Raw genomic sequence first — 24,852 nt, 5'->3', positions numbered from 1 at the left:
CTAATGTGCAGCCAAGGTTGAGAACCACTGCTCTAGGTCTAGGGTCTCTGAAATGGAGTGTGCTGCCTGACATCACTGCCCAACTCACTACACGTAGGTATTTATTACAAAACGACCTTATTAAATTCTAATAGCTCAAAGCACTGAATAAGGCAGTCTCTGATTGATAATTCAGTAATTTAGTTTCCTATTTAAAAAGTTTTCTATCGCCGAAACCGGTTTGGCTCAGTGGATAGAGCGTCGGCCTGCGGACTGAAAGGTCCCGGGTTAGATTCCGGTCAAGGGCATGTACCTGGGTTGCAGGCACATCCCCAGTGGGAGGTGTGCAGGAGGCAGCTGATTGATGTTTCTCTCTCATTGATGTTTCTAGCTCTCTATCTCTCTCTCTTCCTCTCTGTAAAAAATCAATAAAATATATTTTAAAAAAATAAAAATAAAAAAATAAAAAGTTTTCTATCTTTATGACTCCAAAGCATTTGTAGCCATGAAAACAAAATAAAAAAAATAAAAAAATGTGCTTCATACAATAACTCAGATTTTATCTCTGAGCCTTTCTGAAACATCTGGTACCTCCTGAAGCATCTCTTCCCTTTAGAATTCAATTTCCCAGTAACTTTCCTTACTCTGATGCTCCTCCTCTAAATTGTTACTCTTGTCCTTGCTATAAGATTTCAATGGCCCTGTATAGTAAAATGGAGATTCAGAAGAGTAGATCTTACTCTATAGTAATTTGAAAATAAACCCTTGCGTTACCTGAGTAAGTGCAAACAAATGTCCCTCTGTCAATGTCATCTAGGCAGCGTACTCCCCATCCCTTCTTCTCAGTTTTGAACACCTGTAGCCTCACTTGAAGTCCATGCTGAACTACTCGATTTTGACACATTTGTCGATTACACTTGCACAACAGGCTGCATTCATAAATGCTGTCAATAAAATATCCAAGAGAAAATCAATCAGGCATCCTTAATTAAAACAAAAAGCACATTATAGCGCTACCTCACTAATAATCACAGACTAAGAGTGAAGGAAGTTTCCTAGAGCTAGACTGCCTGGGTTCCCATTATAGTTCCAGCATTTACTAGCTGTGTGATCTTGGATGAGTTATTTAGCCTGTCTGTGCTTTAATTTTCCATTTTTAAAATGGGGATTATATGATAGTATATATCATATATATATATATATACCTGAATATATATACGATATATAAAATATCATAGGGTTGTTTCGTGAAGATTACACGAATCAACGTTTATAAGGTGCTTGGGACAATACCTGGCACATAGTAAATATCAGCTCTTTAAAAATGTCTAAGAAGTAAATGTATGGGAAGGCAATGTCTAGGAAGAAAAATGTTTTATTTTTTAATAACAACCTTGAAATGGTGAAAATTCCTAATTCTTAGAAGTGTTTTGCACAGGATATTTCTTAATGAGGAAAAGGCTGCCCCAGGTAGGCTAACTCTAGAGGGATAAGAGCTAGACTCAAAGCAGGGGAGTGTTCTGTTTGGTCTCTGACTTTCATTTCCAAAAACAATATGCAGGTTTTTTATTTTTAATTCCTTAATTTAGATTTTGGGTACAAAAATATTAAGATTTAACATCTATAAGACTATAGACCACAATAGCAAAGTATCCACCTTCAACTATACAAACACCCTGCAACAAATCCTTAAGGTATATTACCCAGTAGGTATATGTCTCTGTAGTCTTTTATATTTATATCCAACGGCTGTTTTATCTCTTGACAAGGAGTAAATCTCAGCATTCCTTGCTGTCATTTGAAGACATGCACATTTTGTTCTAAAAAGGAAGGCAATGAATAAGTCAGAATTTAAAAAGCACCAAGTGAAGTAAAGACTGTCTTGATTAAAGTGTAAAAGTTATAGTAAAGGATGTCATTGTATTTATGACAACTGTTTGCCTCAGGGACAGTTGAACTTCTTCCTTAAATAGAGCTTTTTGAAAGAGAATAGCTACCAAAAGTTTATAAATAATTATAAACTGTCCTATCTGCTCGTGAAATACTTAACTATGTAAGTGTTCTTTAACTTTTCAAAATGAATTCCTTTCATTTTCTGTTCAGCAGAAGCTTGTTTGTGAATATTCTCCCAGGTACACTCTCTTAGAATGGATAAATTTATGTGTGTCAAACCCAAAAGAGTGTACATAGTTTTGCAGATGTCTTAAGTTATCTTCCTTTCCAATGACATGAAAAGAGATTAGGGAAGTTAATACTGGGTATCTGGTTACTACAGTTTGTTCTTTATAATGTTGCTAAACAAGAAAAATACAACCATAAAAGAATTTCCCCTCTATTTAAATGATTATCTAAGAGACTTATAACTTGACAGGGAGTAAGGAACTTGGGTATCTCAGATGTAAACTGAGTATGTGACTACTGTGAGCTGGTTAAACTCTCTGGATCTATCTCTTTTTCCAACAAGTGACTGAGGTCTTTTCCTCAATGATTCTCTTCTGTGTTTTTCTGTATATACATACATGCATAAGAGTGGTGGCTACTGTTTACAACAGAAAAAAAACACAAAAAATTCATTAATTTGCATTCTATTTACAGATGTAGAAATCTAAAGATGCTTTTTTTGATATGATTTTGTTGGCAAAGTTTAAAAGTACAAAAAAATACAAATAGTAATATAATTAACACTCACATTTCTACCCAGAATTAACTGTCATCATTTTGTTTAGTCCTTCTTTTTCCTATGTATATAATTTAAAACATACACACTGTTTATATGATCTTCTTTAAAAAATAAAAAAATTAAACATTACAGATAAACTCTCAAGCAGTTTGGTGTGATATCCTTTATACTTTTAAACATATAGATCTATAGACAATATACTGTATTGTTTTTAAATATTTACTATAGTTATTATCCTTCAACTTGCTTTTTCTTTCAATATTATTTCTTTTTGAGACCCAATCGTGTTTTATGCAAATCTAATTAATTCCTTTAAACTTTTCCATAGCATTTAGATATACAATTATGTTGCTTAATTAAATTGCTTGGTATACAATTAAGTTGCTTAAAGTTTTCAATATAACAGATGCTGCAATGAACATCCTATGCCTATACACATGTGTAAGCATCTCTAGAGTAGTAACTTCCAAATATTTTTTACTATGACCCATGGTAGAAAATACATTTTCTTCATGATCCTATACAATCATACATATTTATATATGTGTACAGGTGTATAAACTGCAACAATGGTGGCATGAAACTTCACCCTTATTGTGTGGGATGCATTTGGGTATTTTTTTGTACTATTTAATTTAAAAAATGCTAGTTACAACCCCTTAAATGATTTTACATGCCACTAACTCTATAGCTTGGAAAACAATGCTCTGGATAAAACAATACTCTGGATATACTTAAAAGTACTATTGCTGGAAAGTATGTATGCACTTCTTCAACTGCTATGTCATGGTTGGAACACCCCACTCTCCCTGAAAAATGACTTGGTATGGAATTCTAGTTTTATATTTATTTTCCTTCAGTAATTTAAGCTAATCTATCTCTTTTTTGGTTCTATTATTTCTGATGAAAAGTGTGCTGTCTGTCTGTCCTTTTTTCTGAGTTTTTTAAACTTACTCTTTACCCAAGATACTTTTTAAGTTGCATCAATATATTTAGATTTATCTTATTTTCGGAGGCTTTTTGACTCCAAGGATTCCTGTCTTTTTTCAATTTGGAAAATTCTCAGCTATTATTTGAGTGTTGTCCTTTTCTTCACTACATATGTATATTGCAGTTTTTCATTTTATCCTCCATATTTTTTAATCTGTAACTTATTTTCCCCATATCTTTATCTCTTTACATTCTGAGAGATCTTAGTTTTTGCCGTGAAATTCACTTATTCTTTCTCCAACTATACCAATGCAAACATTTAGTCCATCTATTTCGTTTTTTATTTCAATGACCATATGTTTTATTTCCCATATTTCCAATGGTTCTTCTTCATATATACCATAAAAAATAAAATCTCCTTTTCTTCTCTCATAGATGCTAATATTTTAGCTTTTTAGACACTTTAAACATAGCTATTGTAAAGTCTTTTTCAATCAAATTCTACATTTATCTCTGATTCTTCAGATGTGAATTTTATCATTAGTTGTGACTCAAACTGTCTTCATGGTCCTAAACGCCTTTGTGTGCTGTGACTGTCTGGATTCGATCCAGCTTAATCCTGTGTGTTCTAAAATTACATATAGTCAAGTTATTCTTTTTTAAAAAGTCCCTTAAACTGACTATAGAGTAAACACTGTCCAACAGCCAGTTTTTTCTCCAGCACTGAAAGAGATTGAGTTTAGCCAGATATAATTGGGTTATACCTAGAGGCAATGTTTAAAACAAACAAACTTATTTTTAAACAGAAGTAAAACTTGGGCCCACCTCAGAACAAAAGATACACTGAGAGTGAAGAAATGGGAAAATATATTCCATGCAAATGGAAAGGAGAGAAAAAAAACAACTGGAGTTGCAATACTCGTATCAAATAAAATAGACTTCAAAACAAAGGCCATAATAAGAGACAAAATAGGCCACTTCATAATACTAAAGGGAATGAATCAACAAGAAAATAGAATCCTTATAAACATACATGCACCCAATATAGGAGCCCAAGTACATTATAAAACTCTTGATGGACTTTAAGGGAGATCAACAAGCAATACAGTCATAGTGGGGGAATTTAACATCCCAATGACATCACTGGATAGATCTTCTAGACAAAAAATTAAAACAAGAAAAAAGAGGCCTTAAATGACACACTAGCCCTACCTGGTTTAGCTCAGTGGATAGAGCATCAGCCTGCGGACTGAAGGGTCCCGGGTTCGACTCCAGTCAAGGGCACATGCTCGGGTTGTGGGCTTGATCCCCAGTCAGGGCACATCCAAGAAGCAACCAATGAATGCATGGACAAGTGGAACAACAAATCAATGCTCTTCTCTCTCTCTCTCTCTCTCTCTCAAATAAATAAATAAATTTTTTAAAAAATGACACACTAGATCAGATGGGTCTAACCGATATTTACAGAACACTTCAACCCAAAGCAACAGAATATACATTCTCAAGTGCACATGGAACATTCTCAAAGATATACCACCTGCTAGGGCACAAAACAAGTCTATACAAATTCAAGAAAATTGATATAATACCAAGCATCTTCTCAGATCACAATGGCGTGAAGTTAGAAATCAACTACAATTAAAAAAACAACAACCTCAAAAACACTCAAATACAGGGAGGCTAAATAACATGTTATTAAACAATGAAATGGGTTACCAATGAGATCAAGCAAGAAATTTAAAACTTCCTGAAAACAAATGAAAATTAACACACCATCCAAAACTTATGCGACATGGCAAAAAATAGTCCTGGAAGGGAAGTTCATAGCATTACAGGCCTACCTCAAGAAACAAGAAAAAGGACTAATAAACTATCTAACACTAAGACTAAATGAATTAGAAAGAGAACAGCAAGGAAAGCCCAGAGGAAGTAGAAGGAAGGAAATAATTAAGATCAGAGGAGAAATAAATGACATAAAGACTAAAAAAAAAAAAAAAAAGTACAAAAGATCAATAAATCCAAGAGCTGGTTCTTTGAAAAGATAAACAAAATTGATGAACTTTTGGCCAGACTCATCAAGAAACAAAGAGAGAGGACCCAAGCAAATAAAATTAGAGATGAAAAGAGGCGATGTAACAACAGACCAAATAAATATAAAAGATTGTAAGCAAATACTATGAACAACTATATGCCAACAAACCCGACAGCCTGGGTGAAATGGACAAATTCCTAGAAAGATACAATCTTCCAAAACTCAATCACAAAGAATCAGAAAACCTGACTAGGTCAATAACAACTGATGAAATTGAAGCAGTAATTACAAAATTTCCAGCAAACAAAAGTCCTGGACTGGATGAATTTACAGGTGAATTTTACCAACCATTCAAAGAAGAACTAACACCTATCCTCCTCAAATTATTCCAAAAAATTCAAGAGGAAGGACCACTTCCAAGCTCTTTGTAAAAAGCCAGCATTATCCTAATTCCAAAATCAGATAAAGACACTACAAAAAAAGAAAATTGCAGTCCAATATCCCTGATGAACACAGATGCTAAAATCCTCAACAAAATATTATCAAATCAGATCCAGCAATACATTAAAAAGATCATACACCATGACCAAGTAGGATTTATTCCAGGGATGCAAGGCTGGTACAATATTCGCAAATCAATAAATGTGATACATCACATAAACAAATTGAAAGATAAAAACCACATGATCATAACAATAGATGCGGAAAAAGCATTCAACAAAATACAGCACCCGTTTTTGATAAAAACTCTCAGTAAAGTGGGAATAGAGGGATCATACCTCAACATAATAAAGGCCATGTACGACAAACCTATAGCCAACATAATACTCAATGGGCAAAAACTAAGAGCTTTTTCCTTAAGAACAGGGACAAGACAAAGATGCCCACTTTCATCACTCTTATTCATAGTACTGGAAGTCCTAGCCACAGCAATCAGACAAGAAGAAGAGATAAAAGGCATCCGAATTGGAAAGGAGGAAGTAAAACTGTCATTATTCACAGATTACATGATATTGTACATAGAAAACCCTAAAGACTCCACCAGGAAACTTCTAGAATTAATAAATGAATTTGGCAAGGTAGCAGGATACAAAATCAACATCCACAAATAGATGGCATTTTTATACACCAATAATGAACTCTCAGAAAAAGAAACTAAAAAGCAATTCCATTTACCATTGTAACAACAACAAAATAAGATACCTAGGTATAAACTTAACGAAGGAGGTAAAAGACCTGTAATTAGAAAACTACAGAACATTGAAAAAAGAAACAGAGGAAGATACAAAGAAATGGAACCATATATCATGTTCATGAATTGGAAGAATTAACATCATTAAAATGTCTATATAACCCAAAGTAATCTACAGATTCAAAGCAATCCCTATTAAAATACCAATGGTATACTTCACAGAATTAGAACAAATACTCAAAAAATGTATATGGAACCATAAAAGACCCTGAATAGCTGCAGCAATCTTGAGAAAGAAGAACGAAGTAGGAGGGATCACAATACTGGATATTAAACTACACTACAAAGCCATTATAACCTGGTACTGGCATAAGAACAGGCATATAGACCAATGGGTCAGAAAAGAGACCCCAGAAATTGATCCACACCATATATGGTCAGTTAATATTTAACAAAAGAGGCAAGAACATACAATGAAGTAAAGACAGTCTCTTCAACAAATGGTGCTGGGAAAACTGGACAGACACATGCAAAAGAAGACCACTAACTTACACCATACACAATAATACACTCAAGGTAGATAAAAGACTTAAATGTAAGGCGTGACACCATAAAAATCTTAGAAGAAAACATAGGCAGCAAAATCTCAAGACATCTCATGTAGCAATATGTTCACGGATACATCTCCTAGGCAGTGGTCGGCAAACTGCGGCTTGGCAAACCACGGCTCACGAGCCACATGCGGGCTCTGTGGCCCCTTGAGTGTGGCTCTTCCACAAAATACCACGTGTGGGCGCGCATGTACAGTGCAACTGAAACTTCGTGGTCCATGCACAGAAGTTGGTATTTTGTGGAAGAGCCACACTCAAAGGGCCAAAGAGGCCGCATGTGGCTTGCGAGCCGAGGTTTGCCGACCACGGTCCTAGGGCAAAGGAAACTAAGGAGAAAATAAACAAATGGGACTACATCAAAATAAAAGGCTTTTGCACAGCAAAAGAAACCGCCACCAAATTGAAAAGGGAACCCACTGAGTGGGAGAACATATTTGGTGATGATATATCTGATAAGGAGTTAATTTCCAAAATATATAAAGTACTCATACAACTCAACAAAAAGAAGACAAACAATCCAATTAAAAAATGGGCAGAAGACCCGAATAGACATTTCTCCAAAGAGGACATACAAATAGCCAAGAGACACATGAAAAAATGCTCAAAGTCACTAATCATCAGAGAAATACAAATTCAAACTACAATGAGATATCACTTCATACCTGTCAGAATGTCTACCATTAAAAAAAAAACCCAACAAACAACAAGTGCTGGTGAGGATGTGGAGAAAAGGGAACTCTAGTACACTGCTGGTGGAACTGCAGATTGGTGCAGCCACTATGGAAAATAGTATGGAGTTTCCTAAAAAAAATTAAAAAATGGAACTTTGTTTTGATCCAATGATTCCACTTCTTGGAATATATCCTAAAACCCCCAAAACATCAATCAGAAATATATGCACCCCTATGTTCATAGCAGCATCATTTACAATAGCTAAGATTTGGAAACAGCCCAAGTGCCCATCAGTAAATAAATGGATAAAAAAGCTATGGGAACTTATGTAATACTTTAAACAATAAAGAATTTTTAAAAAAGCTATGAGACATTTACACTATAGAATACTATGCACCTGTAATACTATGCAGGGATCTCTTACCCTTTGGGACAGCATGGACGGACCTGGAAAATATTATGCTAAGTGAAATAAGCCAAACCGAGAAAGACAAGTATCACATGATCTCACTTATTTGTGGAATCTAATGAACAAAATGAACTGACCAACATAATAAGACCCGAAGCAGGGAGGCATGGAACAGACTGACATACCTCTATGTGGGGTTGGGGGGATGAGGAGAGAGAAACCAAATAACTTATATACTTATACGCATAGCCCATGGACACAGGCAATAGGGTAGTGAAGACCTGGTGGGTGGTGGGGGTTGGGTAGAGGGAGGGAAGGGGAGGAAAATAGGAGATATCTGTAATACTATCAACAATAAAAAATGCATTTAAAAATGAAAATTAAAAAAGCACAATGAGCCCTGACTGGTTTGGCTCAGTGGATAGAGTGTCGGCCTGTGGACGCAAGGGTCCCAGGTTCGATTCCGGTCAAGGGCATGTACCTTGGTTGCGGGCACATCTCCAGTAGGGGGTGTGCAGGAGGCAGCTGATCAATGTTTCTCTCTCATCGATGTTTCTAACTCTCTATCCCTCTCCCTTCCTCTCTGTAAAAAAATAAAAATAAATTAAAAAAAAAAAAAGCACAATGACAGGTTTCCTCTATGACAGGCCTAAAGAAACGGAGTCAAAATCTTACATGACTTTTGTAAGATTTATACATCTCTTCTCACATTCCAACTGACAGGATGGTGAAAACTACTATCCATATTACTTATTTCTTTTTATCTCTCATGTCATTATTTTGCCTAGTACAGGAAGGTATACTTGCATTAAATTAAATGTACATATAATGCATTCCATTTTATATATGCATAACCACAAAATCATGTATATTACACAATTATAAAACAAAATGATTTCAAAGTCCTAAAATATTAGAACATGTTTTCATTTTTTTAATGGAATGTCAATATTATGATCAAGGGAGTACTAATTATAAGCACCATTAGCTTCCTAAAAAATTGCAAGGAAATGGTTTGTAAAAGTAAAACATAACACCCTGACCAGTTTGGCTCAGTGGCTAGAGCGTCGGCCTGTGGACTGAAGAGTCCCAGGTTCGATTCCAGTCATGGGCATGTACCTTGGTTGTGGGCACATCCCCAGTAGGGGGTGTGCAGGAGGCAGCTGATCGATGTTTCTCTCTCATCAATGTTTCTAGCTCTCTATCCCTCTCCCTTCCTCTCTGTAAAAAATCAATAAAATATATTTTTAAAAAAAGTAAAACCTAACATAAAGTGGTTAAAAGCATGGGTTAATATTGTAGCTCTTTAATTTGTTTGCCCTATGATCTTACAATTGGTTTCTCAATTTCCTCATTTGGGACATGAAAATTCTTTTGTGAGAATTAAATAAGAAAATGTATGTAAAACAACTGTCACAGTGTCTGGCACTGTTACATGGCATTAGCTGTAATTATGATTATGATACTAGCTTAAAGAAAATACTCATCCTTGAGAAAATAATTTTTAAACTATTTTAACTGGTAAAGAATTTTCTTTCCCATTGCTAGTGAGACAGTGCATTTTCCCATTTTAGACTCTTGGTCAACAGTTTTAGATAGACAAACTGATACATTGCAGGACTTAATCAGTACCCTTAACATTCAGAAGATTTTTTGAAATGTCAGGTTATTCTACTCACATGTCTATGCAGCCCTCAGAACAGTCACATGAATCAGTAAACATGTTGGAAAAGCTGTTTAGATAATATGCTCGTGGCCACATAGTCTTTCTGTACTTAAAGTGTGGAAGCTTTCTACTGTCAATTTCATTACAGAAAGAAATGGGCACCAATTCCACTCCATTGCTAATATCCAGAACAGAAACAATTTCTTCTTGCTTTGGGTAATTCCGAGTCAACTGAACATAGGTATTAAAAGAAAAGTTATCTGTAAATAAAAAGTTACACTCTGTCTCAAGCAGGTAACGAAAAACTTCCTCCATGTTTCGTAGACTCCTTCCACAAGGGGTTTTATAACTCACGTGGAGCGCTGAAGAATGAGAGTTTGTCTTTGCATGTCGTCTTTGGAAGTGGCACGTAATTGGTAGCTGCAGAGGGTTTTCTCCCTTGAAGGTTGGTAGCATTTTCATCAGACAGGTACCAGAGCAGTCATGACTTTTGTAAGATAAATTCAAAGATGATTCTTTTTCTCTAAAGTCTGCAGCTTTATTTTCCAGAGGGGGAAATTCCTCATTTTTTATAGGTCTGTTTAAAATTAATTACTTATTAGTATCTCAAATTTATAGTACAAATCCCCATTTAAAAAAAATAACACTGCACATTAAGGTGGTTATTAGTTCCTATTATTTTCTTCTTAGATAACACAAAAATAAGCCAGGCTCTGAGTATACTATATTCTGCAGCCATATAAAGATATGCCTCAAAGGTTTTTCTTTGCCCTCCAGACATCAAATATATGGTGTTTTTTTTCTAGCACTTCTCCAGTTGGGTGTCCAATAATTAATTCAGTTCAATTTTGACACTACCTACCTGGGGGCAGTATCATATCCTACAAATTAAAGAGCTCAGTCCCACAAGACTGTCCTCATTTCAGATGCAAAATACAAATCCCAGGTATCCATACTTCTGACCTAGCCTAGGGTTCCCACAACCTACTCCCTCAGGTTTGATTAATTTGTAGAAAGACTCACAGAACTCAGGAAAACACTTTAATTACTATTACCAGTTTATAATCCTATATAATAAAAGACTAATATGTTAAGTGTCCGGTCAACCAGTTGGCCGTTCAACCAATCAAAGCATAATATGCTAATGATATGCTAAGGCCTCTCAACCACTCGCTATGACATGCACTGACCACCAGGAGGCAGACAGTCGACCAGTTGACCAGTTGCTATGACGTGCACTGACTACCAGGGGGCAGACGCTCCGACCGGTAGGTTAGCTTGCTGCTGGGGTCCAACCGATCTGGACTGAGCGAGATGGGCCAGACACACCCTCCCGTAGTCCCTCTCTGCTAGCCAACCTCCCTTGTCCCTCCCCGGCCCCAATCGTGCACAGGTGGGGTCCCTTGACCTGGCCTGCACCCTCTCGCAATCTGAGACCCCTTGGGGGATGTCAGAGAGCCGGTTTTGGCCCGATCCCTCAGGGTAGGCTGAGGGACCCCACTGGTGCATGAATTCGTGCACTGGGCCTCTAGTCCTATCTAATAATAGATAAACATGGTAATTGATCATACCTCCGCTATGTTTCCCATTGGCTAATCAGCAGGATATGCAAATTAACTGCCAACAAAGATGGCGGCCAGCAGCCACGCAGCTGAAGCAAGCGGGAGGCTTGCTTGCTCCAGTGATGGAGGAAGCCAAGGTTCCCCGCCTGCCGCGGCCCGGCTATGAGCTCCGGAAGCAATGTTTTAATTATAGAAGCTAAACAAAACCCAGATACCTGCTTTCAGCCAGCCGGGGCCTCAGAGCTTAGAGCGCCAGTGATGGCAACAGAGTTTCAATTATAGAAGCTAAACAAAGCCAGATACCTGCTTTCAGCCAGCCACGGCCTCAGAGCTGGAGCCGGGCCTCAGTTATAGAAGGTAAATAAATCCCAGAATAAAAAGAAAAAAGAAAAAAAGGAGAGGCTGGGAGCTTCAGTCGCCCGCCAGCCTGAAAACGGCCCTCAGCCCCTCACCCAGACTGGCCAGGCACCCCAGTGGGGACTCCCACCCTGAAGGGGGTGTGACCAGCTGCAAACAGCCATCAGCCCGTCATCCAGGCTGGCCAGGCACCCAAGCGGGACCCCCACCCTGATCTGGGACACCCTTCAGGGCAAACCAGCCGGCCCCCACCTGTGCACTAGGCCTCTATCCTATATAGTAAAAGGGTAATATGCAAACTGACCCTAACAGCAGAAAGACTGGGAATGACTGGTCACTATGACACACACTGACCACCAGGGGGCAGACGCTCAATGCAGGAGCTACCCTCTGGTGGTCAGGGCACTCCCACATGGAGGAGCTCTGCTCAGCCACAAGCCAGGCTGATGGCTGCCAGTACAGCGGTGGTGGGAGCCTCTCCTGCCTCCTCAGCAGCGCTAAGGATGTCCGACTGCAGCTTAGGTCTGCTCCCCGCTGGCAAGTGGACATCCCCCGAGGGGTCTCAGACTGCGAGAGGGCACAGGCGGGTCTGAGGGACCCCCTGCCCCCGAGTGCACAAATTTTTGTGCACTGGGCCTCTAGTAAAAGATAAAACTCAAGAACAGCCAAATGAAAGTGATGCATAGGGTAAGATAAGTGGATAGGGGCATGGCATGCCCTCCCCATGAATGCCTCTCTTCTAGCACTTCTAGGTGTTCACCAACCAGGAAGCTTTCAGAACCCTAATGTTTAGAGGTTTTTATGGAGGCTTCATTACATAAGCATGACTGATTAAATCACTGCCCACTGTGATTATCTGAATTTCTAGCCATTCTCTTCTTGGACAGAGTTCCTATGTGCCAAAGGTTAAGTTCTCCCTGTAGGTTGGAATGTAAGACTGAAAGTTTTAAGTTTCTAATCAGGGTTTAGTCTTTCTGGAGAGCAGGCCCCATACTGAAACTCGGAGCCCCTCACCAAGGGTCATTTCATTAGCACACCAAAGATACTCTTCTCAATCAGGAGTTCCAAAGGTTTTAAAAGCTTTGTGCCAGACACTGGGACAAAGATCAAGTAACTTCTTATATCACAACCTAATTTCAGAATATTCCAGAGAGCTGTGATTATAGCTGTAACATTTAGAGTTATTTAGAGCATGCACTCAATAAATAGGTGAGGAAGGTTACATGGCATGCCTGATTCAAGCCTTCTGCATGCAAAGACTAGTCAAAAAATCATTCATTTATCAATAATCCTTTATACTGTACACAGTCCTCGGGTTACGTTGGACTCAACATACATCGTTTCATGGTTACGTTGCCATCTCCCATTTATTTATAAAAAAAAAAGTTCCGTCATTTTGACATATGTACATATGTGCTTTATGTTTTTTATTACTTATTTACCACAAGTAAAGGTCAGGAATTGTTATCTTTCTTTTAAATTTTTTTTACTGTTTCACTTCATTACTGCTGTATATGTGCTCCATGTGAGTGACGTAGGTGCTTATATAGGTGGGTTCTGACTTACGGCGAAAATCGTGTTACATCATGCCGTAGGAACGGATCTCCGACATAACCCAAGGACCTGCTGTATTTGCCTTAACAATTGCAACCAAGTGAATTTATTCCATAATATGTAATTTATCTGGCATCATAGTGATACATCTGAAAATGGTAACTTGACAGGAGAAAATAGGGCAGGTACTAATTCAAAGAAAAAAAAATTATCTGTGAAAAGATTCCATATGTATTTGGAACTGAAATCTTAATCTTTCACAAAGAACCTCAATTTTGTTTTATGTAATATTTTCCATCTTTAGGTGTCTTTATTATGAAAGTAATATAGGTATCTTAGAGATATTTTTATACTTACTATATAAAGCAGCATTGTCCAACAGAATTTTCTGCACTGATGGAAATGTTCTATATCTGTGCTGTCCAATTGGGTAGCCACTAGCCACATGTGGCTACTGAGCACTTTTAAATATGGCTAGTGCACAGTTAGAGAAAGACAAGTATCACATGATCTCACTCATATGTAGCATCTAACGAACAAAATAAACTGATGTACAAAATAGATCCAGAGATACAGAAGCCTGGAACAGACTGTGGAATCTCAGAGAGAAGGCGGTGGAGGGTGGATGGATAGGAAGAAATCAACTAAAGAACTTGTATGCATATATGTATAACCCATGAACACAGACAATAGGTGTGAAGGCCTGGGGTGAGGGCGGGCTAGAAGAGGTCAATGGGAGAGAAAGGGGACGTATGTAATACTTTCAGCAATAAAGATTTTTTTTAAAGAGAATGAATTTTTAAAAAATGTGGCTACTGCAAACAAAGAATTAAATTTTAAATTTTATTTTAATTAATTCAAATTTAAATAGCCATGTATAGGTAGTGACTACCATATTGAGTGCATAGATATGAGGTTCCTCATCCTTTTTCTGGAAGTTGGAAAAGTTTAAAAACTTGACAGTAATTTGCCACTGTCAGATTTTATTTATTATATTTTATGAGTATTGCTCCTCAATAAATTGGAAGTTTAAAATAAAACACCTGTTCTCACCACAGTTACAGAGCACTGTCCTAAGTCCACTGTTTCTTGGGGGAGTGTGGGTCCACATTGTTGAGATCAGTTTCTCTCTGTATGGTTATCAATTGGTTCTTATGTTCCCATAAAATCTGCCCCAGCTAAACACTACGTAATCTACTGCGCATGTTACTTCATGATATTATTTTATATCTTAACTTTTTGAGAGAGATTATAAATAGCCCAGTATGAATACATGATCCAACAGATTTGCCTTTACTGAAATTAAAATGGCCATCTTTCCAACAAGAACTGAACAGAAAACAAATGTTTACAGCAGTCTTTAAGATGAATATAGTTTACATTCATTTCTTTTTTAAAAAATATTTTTTTATTGATGTTTAATTTATTTGGGTCTTGAGATTTAATTTATTTGGGTCTAGAATCTTAAATATGTTTAAATAAAGTAGCATTCTAGGACCCCTCTTAAACTGTCACAGACTTCAGTTTCTTTTCATTTTTGTCTGGTCTTTCCAACTTGAGGGCAGCAGCGATAGTTATAAGTACTGATTTCCCAGTTTCAAATCTAGTGCCCATATGGCCTGCTGTGTTACAGTTTCTATTCTTGAACACCTATTTTACTTATATGTGTGTGTATGTAAATACATGGAGGTTAGGAGTGTGTGTGTTTTCTTTAAAAAAAAAAAATAAGCTCTTTTGGGTGTTTATGTGCACGTGTTATAAAAAGTCAAATGGCTTAAATTCAAACCTGAGTCTTCTAGCAGTGGGGCAAGAGCCCACTTTCACCATGTATATTAGCCAAAGCTATACACCTGGTGTATCTCTAATGCAGGGGTCCTCAAACTTTTTAAACAGGGGGCCAGTTCACTGTCCCTCAGACTGTTGGAGGGCCAGACTATAGTTTAAAAAAAAACTATGAACAAATTCCTATGCACACTGCACATATCTTATTTTGAAGTAAAAACACAAAACAGGAACAAATACAATATTTGTATTTGCATGTGGCCCACGGGCCGTAGTTTGAGGACCCCTGCTCTAATGAATTCCACTACTTAAGCTGGCTGTGTATTCCTAAAAAATTACTCAACTAAGAAAAAGAATTAAGCCAGGTTTCCTAACAACACAAAAGTAGGTATTTTTGTAAAAATTATCATTAAAATAACTTTTTAAAAAGTCTTTCTTATTTTTAGAGAGAGAGGAAGGGAGAGGGGAGAAAGAGAGAAACATTGATGTGAGAGCAGAACATCGATTAGCTGCCTCCTGCATGCCACCTACTGATCGAACCTGAAACCCTTCAGTGCATGGGACAATGCCCAACCACCTGAGCCACACTGGCCAGGGCTAAATTTGTTTTTATATGTACCTATGTTATAGTTCACTTATATGGAGTAGAAATTAAATTAAACTTAGGAATAAAATTTTAAAAGCCAGTTTCCTGTCAGATCTAAGATTTTCACTCTGGTTTTCCATTGACAAATTATATGACATTGAGCAACTCAGTTAGGGCCAAGAACCGCTGTCTTAAGTTATTCACCATTTAGTTTGCCAGTTTGCCTATGTGACCACTGACCTGCTAGACTCCAGAGGCTTAACTAATAAAAGCAAAACAAATAATAAACTCATGATCTGCAGAGGAAATACAAAATAATTCTTTAAACATAATTCTGGTCAAGAATGAAATGTGGCCTTAAAATTCGTAATGGTTAAGGAAGAAAATCCTGAGCCTAATTAGATACATCCCTTCATATGAAAAGATCTCAGTCAAGCTACGTTTGAAACAAGAAGACAATCAGTTGGGGAAAGATCCTATAAAGTTAACTGATTATAGAGAGAAGGGGAGGCTCAAAAACAATTTGCCTTTGACTTTTCTACCTATAACTATCGCTGCTGCCCTCAAGTTGGAAAGACCAGACAAAAATGAAAAGAAATAAAAAATAGAAAAATACTGCCCTGATTTTTTTTTTTTTTTTAAGGGAACCTTCCAGCCCTGGCCGGTTTGGATCAGCGGTTAAAGCCTCAGCCTGCGAACAGAGGAGTTGCTGGTTTGTCCCAGCCCCTGCCAGGGCACGTGGGGAAGGCAACCAATTGATGTGTCTCACATTGATGTTTCTCTCTCTCCCCCTCCACCTCTTTTTTTATTTTTTTTATTATTTTTTATATATATATATATATATATATATATACATATATATATATATATATTGATTTTAGGGAGAGAGAGAGAAACATCAATGTGAGAGAGAGACATTAATGAGTTGCCTCCCACATCGATGCAGGAGGCAGCCAATTGATGCTTCACTCTCACATTGATGTTTCTCTCTCTCCCTCCCCCTTCCTCTCTTTAAAAATTAATAAAAATATTTTTTTAAAATTTCAGATGATTTGGACTTCCAAACTATAGAAAAATTAATTTAGAACCTTAAAAAAACTACACAGTAAAATAAAGATTAGATCTCTTTCCATGACATTAGGTATCCTGGCTTCATTCATAACATTATCTATACTTTATTTTACTAGTAAATACATACTTAATTCTCTGCTTAGAATGTAAGCTCCTTGAGATCATTGAATTCTCATTGTTTCCATAACACCTGCTACATATTTTTGTAGTATTTGGACTCTTTTTTTTTTTTTTAAATATGTTTTATTGATTTCCTACAGAGAGGAAGGGAGAGGGATAGAGAGTTAGAAACATCAATGAGAGAGAAACATTGATCAGCCGCCTGCTGCACGCCCCTAACTGGGGATGTGCCCGCAACCAAGGTACATGCTCTTGACCGGAATCGAACCCGGGACCCTTGAGTCCGGAGGCCAACGCTTTATTCACTGAGCCAAACCGGTTCTGGCCCCCTCTTTTTTTTAAAAAATCAATGGAAAAAATAACCTCATGCCCTAGCTGGTTTGGCTCGGTGGATAGAGTGTCAGCCTATGAACTGAGGGGTCCCAGGTTCAATTTCGGTCAAGGGTACATGCCCGGGTTGTGGGCTCGATCCCCAGTAGGGGGACGTGCAGGAGACAACCGATCAATGATTCTCTCATCAGTGATGTTTCTATCTCTTTCTCCCTCTTCCTTCCTCTCTGAAATCAATAAAAATATATTTTAAAAAAAATAACCTCAGGTGAGGATTTAAAAAAATAATAATAATAAAGAGAACAATCCAGAAAGTACAGAATGGTCAGCTTACTATTGATCCCTAAACAATTCTAAAAGAGAGAATCAGGCCATGTGACTTTTAAATACTTATGATTTAAAAAGCCAACATGGACTAGTTTACAAAAAAAAAAAGTGCAAATAAAATTAATCATACTTTTTGATAAGGGTTGATAAAGTTTGATAATAATATAGAATGCTACAGCAGTGAATCCTGATTTCTCATAGTCTTATGAGTAAGAAAGAGAAACATAGGCAGGACAATGGTGGAGGTAAATAAATTCACAACTGGTTGAACAGTTCTTTATGAAGAGTAATAAAAAGAGGTCTCTAGCAGTGAGCTTCAATAAAGACTACAAAGCTTATTTAAATATTTGTGCAAGATGAAAAGCTAGTAAGAAAATATAACAGATAAGAGCAGAGGTCCTCAAACTTTTTAAACAGGGGGCCAGTTCACTGTCCCTCAGACCATTGAAGGGCCGGACTATAGTTTAAAAAAAAAAACGATGAACAAATTCCTATGCACACTGCACAGATCTTATTTTGAAGTAAAAACGGGAACAAATACAATATTTGTATTTGCATGTGGCCCGCGGGCCGTAGTTTGAGGACCCTGGATAAGAGTTTCAAAATTCGAAAGGATTATGATAAGCTAGGATAATAGGACACTTAAGAATGAACCAACTCCTGCATTTAAGCTTAAAATATAATTATCTACATATAAGATGGGGAACAGTTTGTCTGGAGGCAATTTATATAAAAACAATCTATTTTAGTGATTTAGAGTGATTTACCTTTTTTAAAAGGTAATAAGACTTTATGCTGTATATAAGAAAGTCAGAATTCAGCTACTGAAATGGCCAGTTAAAGTGTTTTAAAACTGTGAACTTAGCTTTCTCTGAGAGTTTTTGATGAGCCTTTAGACTCAAACTGCAATGACATTTCTAATATTTGTAAATGCAAATCATATGCAATAGTGTCAATCTACAACTCTCATAAACACTGAAAAGAAAAAAAGAATTCTGTATTGACAACTTTTTTTTGTTACTTTACTATGTAGCTGAAAGGGCAATCAACTTAATAACTTACTTTCTAAAGACACTTTTTGGTTTTTTGAAATTCTGTTCCCTACGCTAGCACAAAACGTTTTCAGAAACTTCCCTTTAACTAGTACTTGAAAGTTTTAATATAGGCATTACCTACTAAAAATAAAGACTAAATGTCAGAGTGTCAGATTTCCTCGTATACAATTCTACTGAGGAATTCTGCTGAGGAATCTATACTGAAATTAGTGGTTAAAGAAGAAAAGGTCAGCCCGGCTAATGTGGTTCAGTGGTTGAGCATCAACCCATGCACCAAGAAATTGCCAGTTTGATTTCCAGTCAAGGCACATGCCCCGGTTGAGGGCTTGATCCCCAGTGGGGGCCATGCAGGAGGCAGCTGACCAATGTTTCTCTCTCATCAGTGTTTTTTTTTCTCTCTCTCTGCCTCTTCCTTCTTCTCTCTAAAAATCAATAAAAACATTTTAAAAAAAGAAAAGGTCAGAAAAATGTAGCCTAGTCTTATAAAATTTCTGATACTAATTTAGCACTATTATGCATTTTAAAAACTGAACTGATACTGAAAGAAACAATTTTTACCCTTTTCAATACTCCACTTTAAAAGAAATCATCCAGGAAAAATAATTTTCTAGTTAAAAAAAAAAACCAACCAGTTTGGTAGATTTCAATCTAATAATATACAAAGACATCCTAAGCTAAATTTTATTAAAAGACTTGATTATCTAAGGATATTAAAAGTAAATAACCTATTAAGGGACTCATGAAATTTTATCCTACCTAAAATACTAAAATTTACAACTTTTAATGCTTTTAGTGGGAATCTTTTTTCATATATTCTATCTACTCTTCTGTAAAATGAATAGCAAGAGTAAACCTCTTTCTGGGAGCAAAACTATTAACAACAAGATTAAATTAAACGGATATACATACAGAACTGTACTGTCTTCTGGAACAAAGTCTTCATATGATGTAGATGGCAATGAACCTGATTTGTTTTCCTGTTCATTCTCGGTCAAAGATTTATGATCTACATTAAAAAAAAAAAATACAAACATGAGTAACAAGTACACCAATTTAAAAATCATTCACAATATCTAAGTAATATCTTTATTAACTAGAGATATACTGAGCCTTTAAATCTGCAAACATATTAAGGTATCAAGATTGAGCCAAAAAGTTAAGTGTGAATATTTTTAAAAACATCAAGAAAATAAGATAGGATGAAATGAAAGATAGGATAAAAGAGATTTCTAATGCAGAAAACTCTAGTTTGGCCTGAACTTTATTTGAATTTTAATCAACCTTTAAGGTGAACATCAAGTATCCCTACTTTCGTTTGTATTATATAGAAAAATAAGATAAGGCTTTATAAAAAGGCTACAAATAAGAAGTTTATGTATCTTTTCTTTTCTCATTGCTCTACTATTACCTATTTTATAGGGGGAATTGAGTAGGATATTTGGATACCTCTTTTTGTCTTTCCATTTGTTTTTTTATATTTCTCTTAGTCTCTCCTGTATCTTTCTGCACTTAATTTTGTTTATTGTCTCTTTCTTTTTCCACTCATCTATTCTTACTCTGTAACATGATTATAATATAGACATAACTGTGTATTTAATTAACTAAATTAGTTTTCTGGTTCTTATTGTGAAAAATGGTATGTGGAATATTCTATAAGTTTGGTTTAAAGAGGTGTTTTGTTTTTTTTTAAATGCACTTTTTCCTAGACAATGATGAACCTTAAGAAAAAAATGATTTCTCATCCTGCCTTGGATTATTAGCTTACTCTGTCCTTTAGTGCAAACCAGTCTTATAAAAAAGAAAAAAAAAATTTAAGTCAATAAAAGATTAGGTTATAATCCAAGGCCACTCCTTGGCCCATTGAAAAACAAAGATCCCTCTTTAATTATCTAGGTAAAGAAAGAAAGTTTAAAATCTGATAGTTGCAGTGAGTTATAATAACTGACTAAAAATAAATAAATTCTACAAATTAAGAATTTCTGATTTTAACAGAAAACTTCTTTGCATGAATTAGTGTAAACCCATACTAACAAATATGAATAGACAAATGTATATAAGCATAGTTAGAAATAAGATTTACTGAAAAACATGGAGGTTTAAAATTAATCATTAGTTAAGGGGTAAAGGGGAAATAATAATTTATCTCAAAAAAATATCTAATCCTTTGTATGGGGACCCAGCAAATATTTACAGCTTATTATACACAAGCAAGGAAAATAAAGGTAATTTTTAGTGATTTGTGGAGCATAGGCTGGGTCTGGGATGGCTTGTTTTGACCTCAACACCAAATCATTTTGTTTCTCCCATCTCAGTTTATTTATTTATTTATATTTTTTAAATATATTTTTACTGATATCAGAGAGGAAGGGAGAGGAAGTGAGAGATAGAAACATCAATAATGAGAGAATCATTGATCTGCTGCCTCCTGCACGCCCCCGACTGGGGATCAATTTTGTCTGGAGTCAAACCTGGGACCCTTCAGTCCATAGGCCAACGCTCTATCCACTCAGCCAAACCAGCCAGGGCCCAGTCTCAGTATTTTTTAAAATACTAACATGAAATTTTATTACTAGAAAGTTGTTAATCCTTTTATTTGCCATATATAACAAATCTATGGCCAACATCGTACTCAATGGGCAAAAACTAAAAACACTTTCCCTAAAAACAGGAACACACAGGGTTGTCTGCTTTCATCGCTTTTATTCAACATAGTACTGGAAGTCCTAGCCACAGCAATCAGACAAGAAGAAAAAAAAGGCATCCAAATTGGAAAGAAGGATGTAAAATAGTCATTATTCGCAGATGACATGATATTATACACAGAAAACCCTAAAGACTCCACCAAAAAGTACTTTTTTTGCAATGCAGGATAAAAATTTATACCTAGAATTTGTTGGCATTTTTATACACCAATAATGAACTCTCAGAAAGAGAAACGAAAAAAAAAAATCCCATTTACCAGGGTAACAAAAAAATTAAGATACTTAGGAATAAACTCAACCAAGGAGGTAAAAGACTTGTACTCAGACAATTACAGAATGTTGAAAAAAAAGATACAAGAAGATATAAACAAGTGGAAGAATATACCATGTTCAAGGACTGGTAGAATTAGTATCATTAAAATTTGCATGCTACCCAAACAATCTATAGATTCAATGCAATCCTTATTAAAATACCAACGGCATGTTTCATAGATCTAGAACAAACACTCCAATTTATATGGAACCAAAAAAAGACCCTCAATAGCTGAAGCAATTTCTTGAGAAAAAATAACAAAGTTGGAGGGATCACAATACCAGATAACAAGCTATACTATACAGCCACTGTAATCAAAACAACCTGATACTGGCACAAGAACAGGCATATAGACCAATGGAACGGAACAGAACCAGAAATCGACCCAAGCCATTATGCTCAATTAATATTTGGTAAAGGAGGGAGGCAAGAAAATACACTGGAGTAAAGACAGTCTCTTCAATTAATGGTGTTAGGATAACTGGACAGATACATGCAAAAAAAATGAAACTAGACCACCAACTTACACCATACACAAGAATAAACTCAAAACAGAAAAAAGATGTAAATGTGAGTTGTGAAACTGTAAAAATCCTTGTAGAAAACATAGGAAGCAAAATATAAGACATTGCACGTAGCAAAATTTTCACTGATACAAAGCCTAGGCCCTAGGGCAAGAGAAACAAAGGGAAAAATAAACAAATGGGACTACATCAAAATAAAAAGCTTCTGCACAGCAAAAGAAATCAGCATCAAAATGAAAAGGGAACCCACTGTATGAGAGAACATATTTGCCACTGATACATACATCTGATAAGGGGTTAATATCTAAAATGCCCGATTGATGTGGGTCAGTGGTTGAGCAACGAACCTATGAACCAGGAGATCCTGGTCAGGGCACAGGACCGGGTTTTGGGCTTGATCCCTAGTAGGGAGTGTGCAGGAGGCAGCTGATCAATGATTCTCTCTCATCATTGATGTTTCTAACTCTCTCTCCTTCTCCCTTCCTCTCTGAAATCAATAAAAATATATATTAAAATAAAACAAACAAAAAATATATATAAAGTACTCATGCAACTCAACGAGAGGAAGAAAAACCCAAACCAAAAAAATGTGCAGAAGACCTAAAATGACACTTATTTCTCCAATAAGGACATACAAATGGCCAAGAGATACATGAAAAAAATGCTCAATGTCACTAATCATGAGAGAGATGCAAATTAAAACAACGAGGTACCACCTCACATCTGCCAGAATGACTACCATTAACAAATCAACAAACAAGTACTGGTGAGGATGTGGAGAAAAGAAACCCTTAGTACACTGCTGGTGGAAATGTAGACTGGTACAGCCACTATGGAAAATAGTGTGTGTTTCCTCAAAAAATTAAATATGGAACTGCCGTGTGACCCAGTGATCCCACTTCTAGGAATATAACGTAAGAAGCTGGAAACACCCATTAGAAAGAATATATGCACCCCTATGTTCATAGCAAATTTATTTACAAAATCTAAGATCTGGAAATTGCTCAGGTGCCCATCAGTAGATGAATGGATAAAAATATAGTGGTACATTTACACAATGGAATACTATGCAGCTGTAAAAGAAGAAGGATCTCTTACCCTGTGAGACAGCATGGAGGGACCTGAGAGCATTATGCTAAGTGAGATAAGTCAGTCAGAGAAAGACAAGTTTCACATGATCTCACTTATTTTTTTTAAATGTATTTTACTGATTTTTTTACAGAGAGGAAGGGAGAGGGATAGAGAGCTAGAAACATCGATCAGCTACCTCCTGCACACCCCCTAATGGGGATGTGCCCGCAACCAAGGTACATGCCCTTGAATGGAATCGAACCTGGGACCCTTCAGTCCGGAGGCCGATGATCTATCCACCGAGCCAAACCAATTAGGGCCACATGATCTCACTCATATGTGAAATCTAATGAACAAAATAAACTGACAAACAAAATATATCCAGAGACATTGAAGCATGCAACACACTGAGGATCTTTAGAGGAAAGGGAGAAATCAACCAAAGAAATTATATACATACTAGAGGCCTGTTGCACGAAAAGATTCGTGCAATAGGCTTTCCCTTCCCCTGGCTGCCGGCACCAGTTTTCCTCTGGCATCCGGGACCCAGGCCTTCGCTCCAGCCAGAGCCGCCTTCAAGCCTTCGCTGCCCCGCCGGGCCGCCCCGGATCGGGTCGCACATGGGATGCCCGCCGCCCCGGGTCGCAGATAGCAGGCCCAGATGGCGGCAGGGCAGGCGGGATGGTGCTGTCCCGCCCCACCGCCCTGGGTGGCAAATAGCAGACCCGGATGGCGGTGGGGCAGGCAGGATGGCACTCTCCCACCCTGCCTGCAGTATGCAAATTAGCTGCCATCTTTGTTGGTGGTTAATTTGCATATCACGCTGATTAGCCAATGGGAGGCGTAGCGAAGATATGGTCAATTACCATGTTTGTCTATTATTAGGTAGGAGGATATGCATAACCCAACAGTGGGGTGAAGGCCTGGGGAGGGGTCAGGAGTGGGGAAGAGGGGAGTCAATAGAGAAAAGGAATGGGGACATCTGTAACAATAAAGATAAATTTAAAAAAAAATTTTAAATGTCAATTATATAACTCCCCACTTACTTAAAAACATTGCTCTACCACTGGCAAACACATACTTTTATATTAATAAGTTTATTTTAATAAGTTCATTGCAACTCAGATAAACTACTAAAAATATTAAATTACAATATTCAGCATCTCTACTGACAAAATTACTACTTTAAAAGAACCAAAACAAAACCCCAACTTAACTTCTTTTTTAATTAATCCCCACCCAAGAATATGCTATTTTTTTAAACTGATTTTATAGAGAGAGGAAGAGAGATTGAGATGAAGGAGAGAGAGAGAGAGAGAGAGAGAGA

General features: G+C 36.8%; 1 protein-coding gene across 10 annotated transcripts in view; it reads right to left on the bottom strand.

The window, feature by feature from the left end:
- Positions 1-24,852, bottom strand: part of SETDB2 (SET domain bifurcated 2) — a 61,773-nt gene that overhangs the window by 20,816 nt on the left and 16,105 nt on the right. For 9 of the 10 annotated variants that reach the window (XM_023748546.1, XM_023748554.1, XM_023748556.1 and 6 more), the window contains 4 exons: positions 19,825-19,921; positions 10,185-10,748; positions 1,683-1,799; positions 754-923 (listed from right to left, as the gene is read on the bottom strand). In XM_023748546.1, coding sequence (XP_023604314.1) covers positions 754-923; positions 1,683-1,799; positions 10,185-10,748; positions 19,825-19,921 — 948 coding nt within the window. The remainder of the gene's footprint in view (positions 1-753; positions 924-1,682; positions 1,800-10,184; positions 10,749-19,824; positions 19,922-24,852) is intronic. The other variant, XM_014449094.2, reaches the window with a different exon arrangement.

This window comes from Myotis lucifugus, unplaced genomic scaffold, assembly GCF_000147115.1.
Source record: "Myotis lucifugus unplaced genomic scaffold, Myoluc2.0 scaffold_7, whole genome shotgun sequence".
NCBI lineage: Eukaryota > Metazoa > Chordata > Mammalia > Chiroptera > Vespertilionidae > Myotis > Myotis lucifugus.
This window is presented reverse-complemented; position numbering and strand designations above follow the sequence as displayed.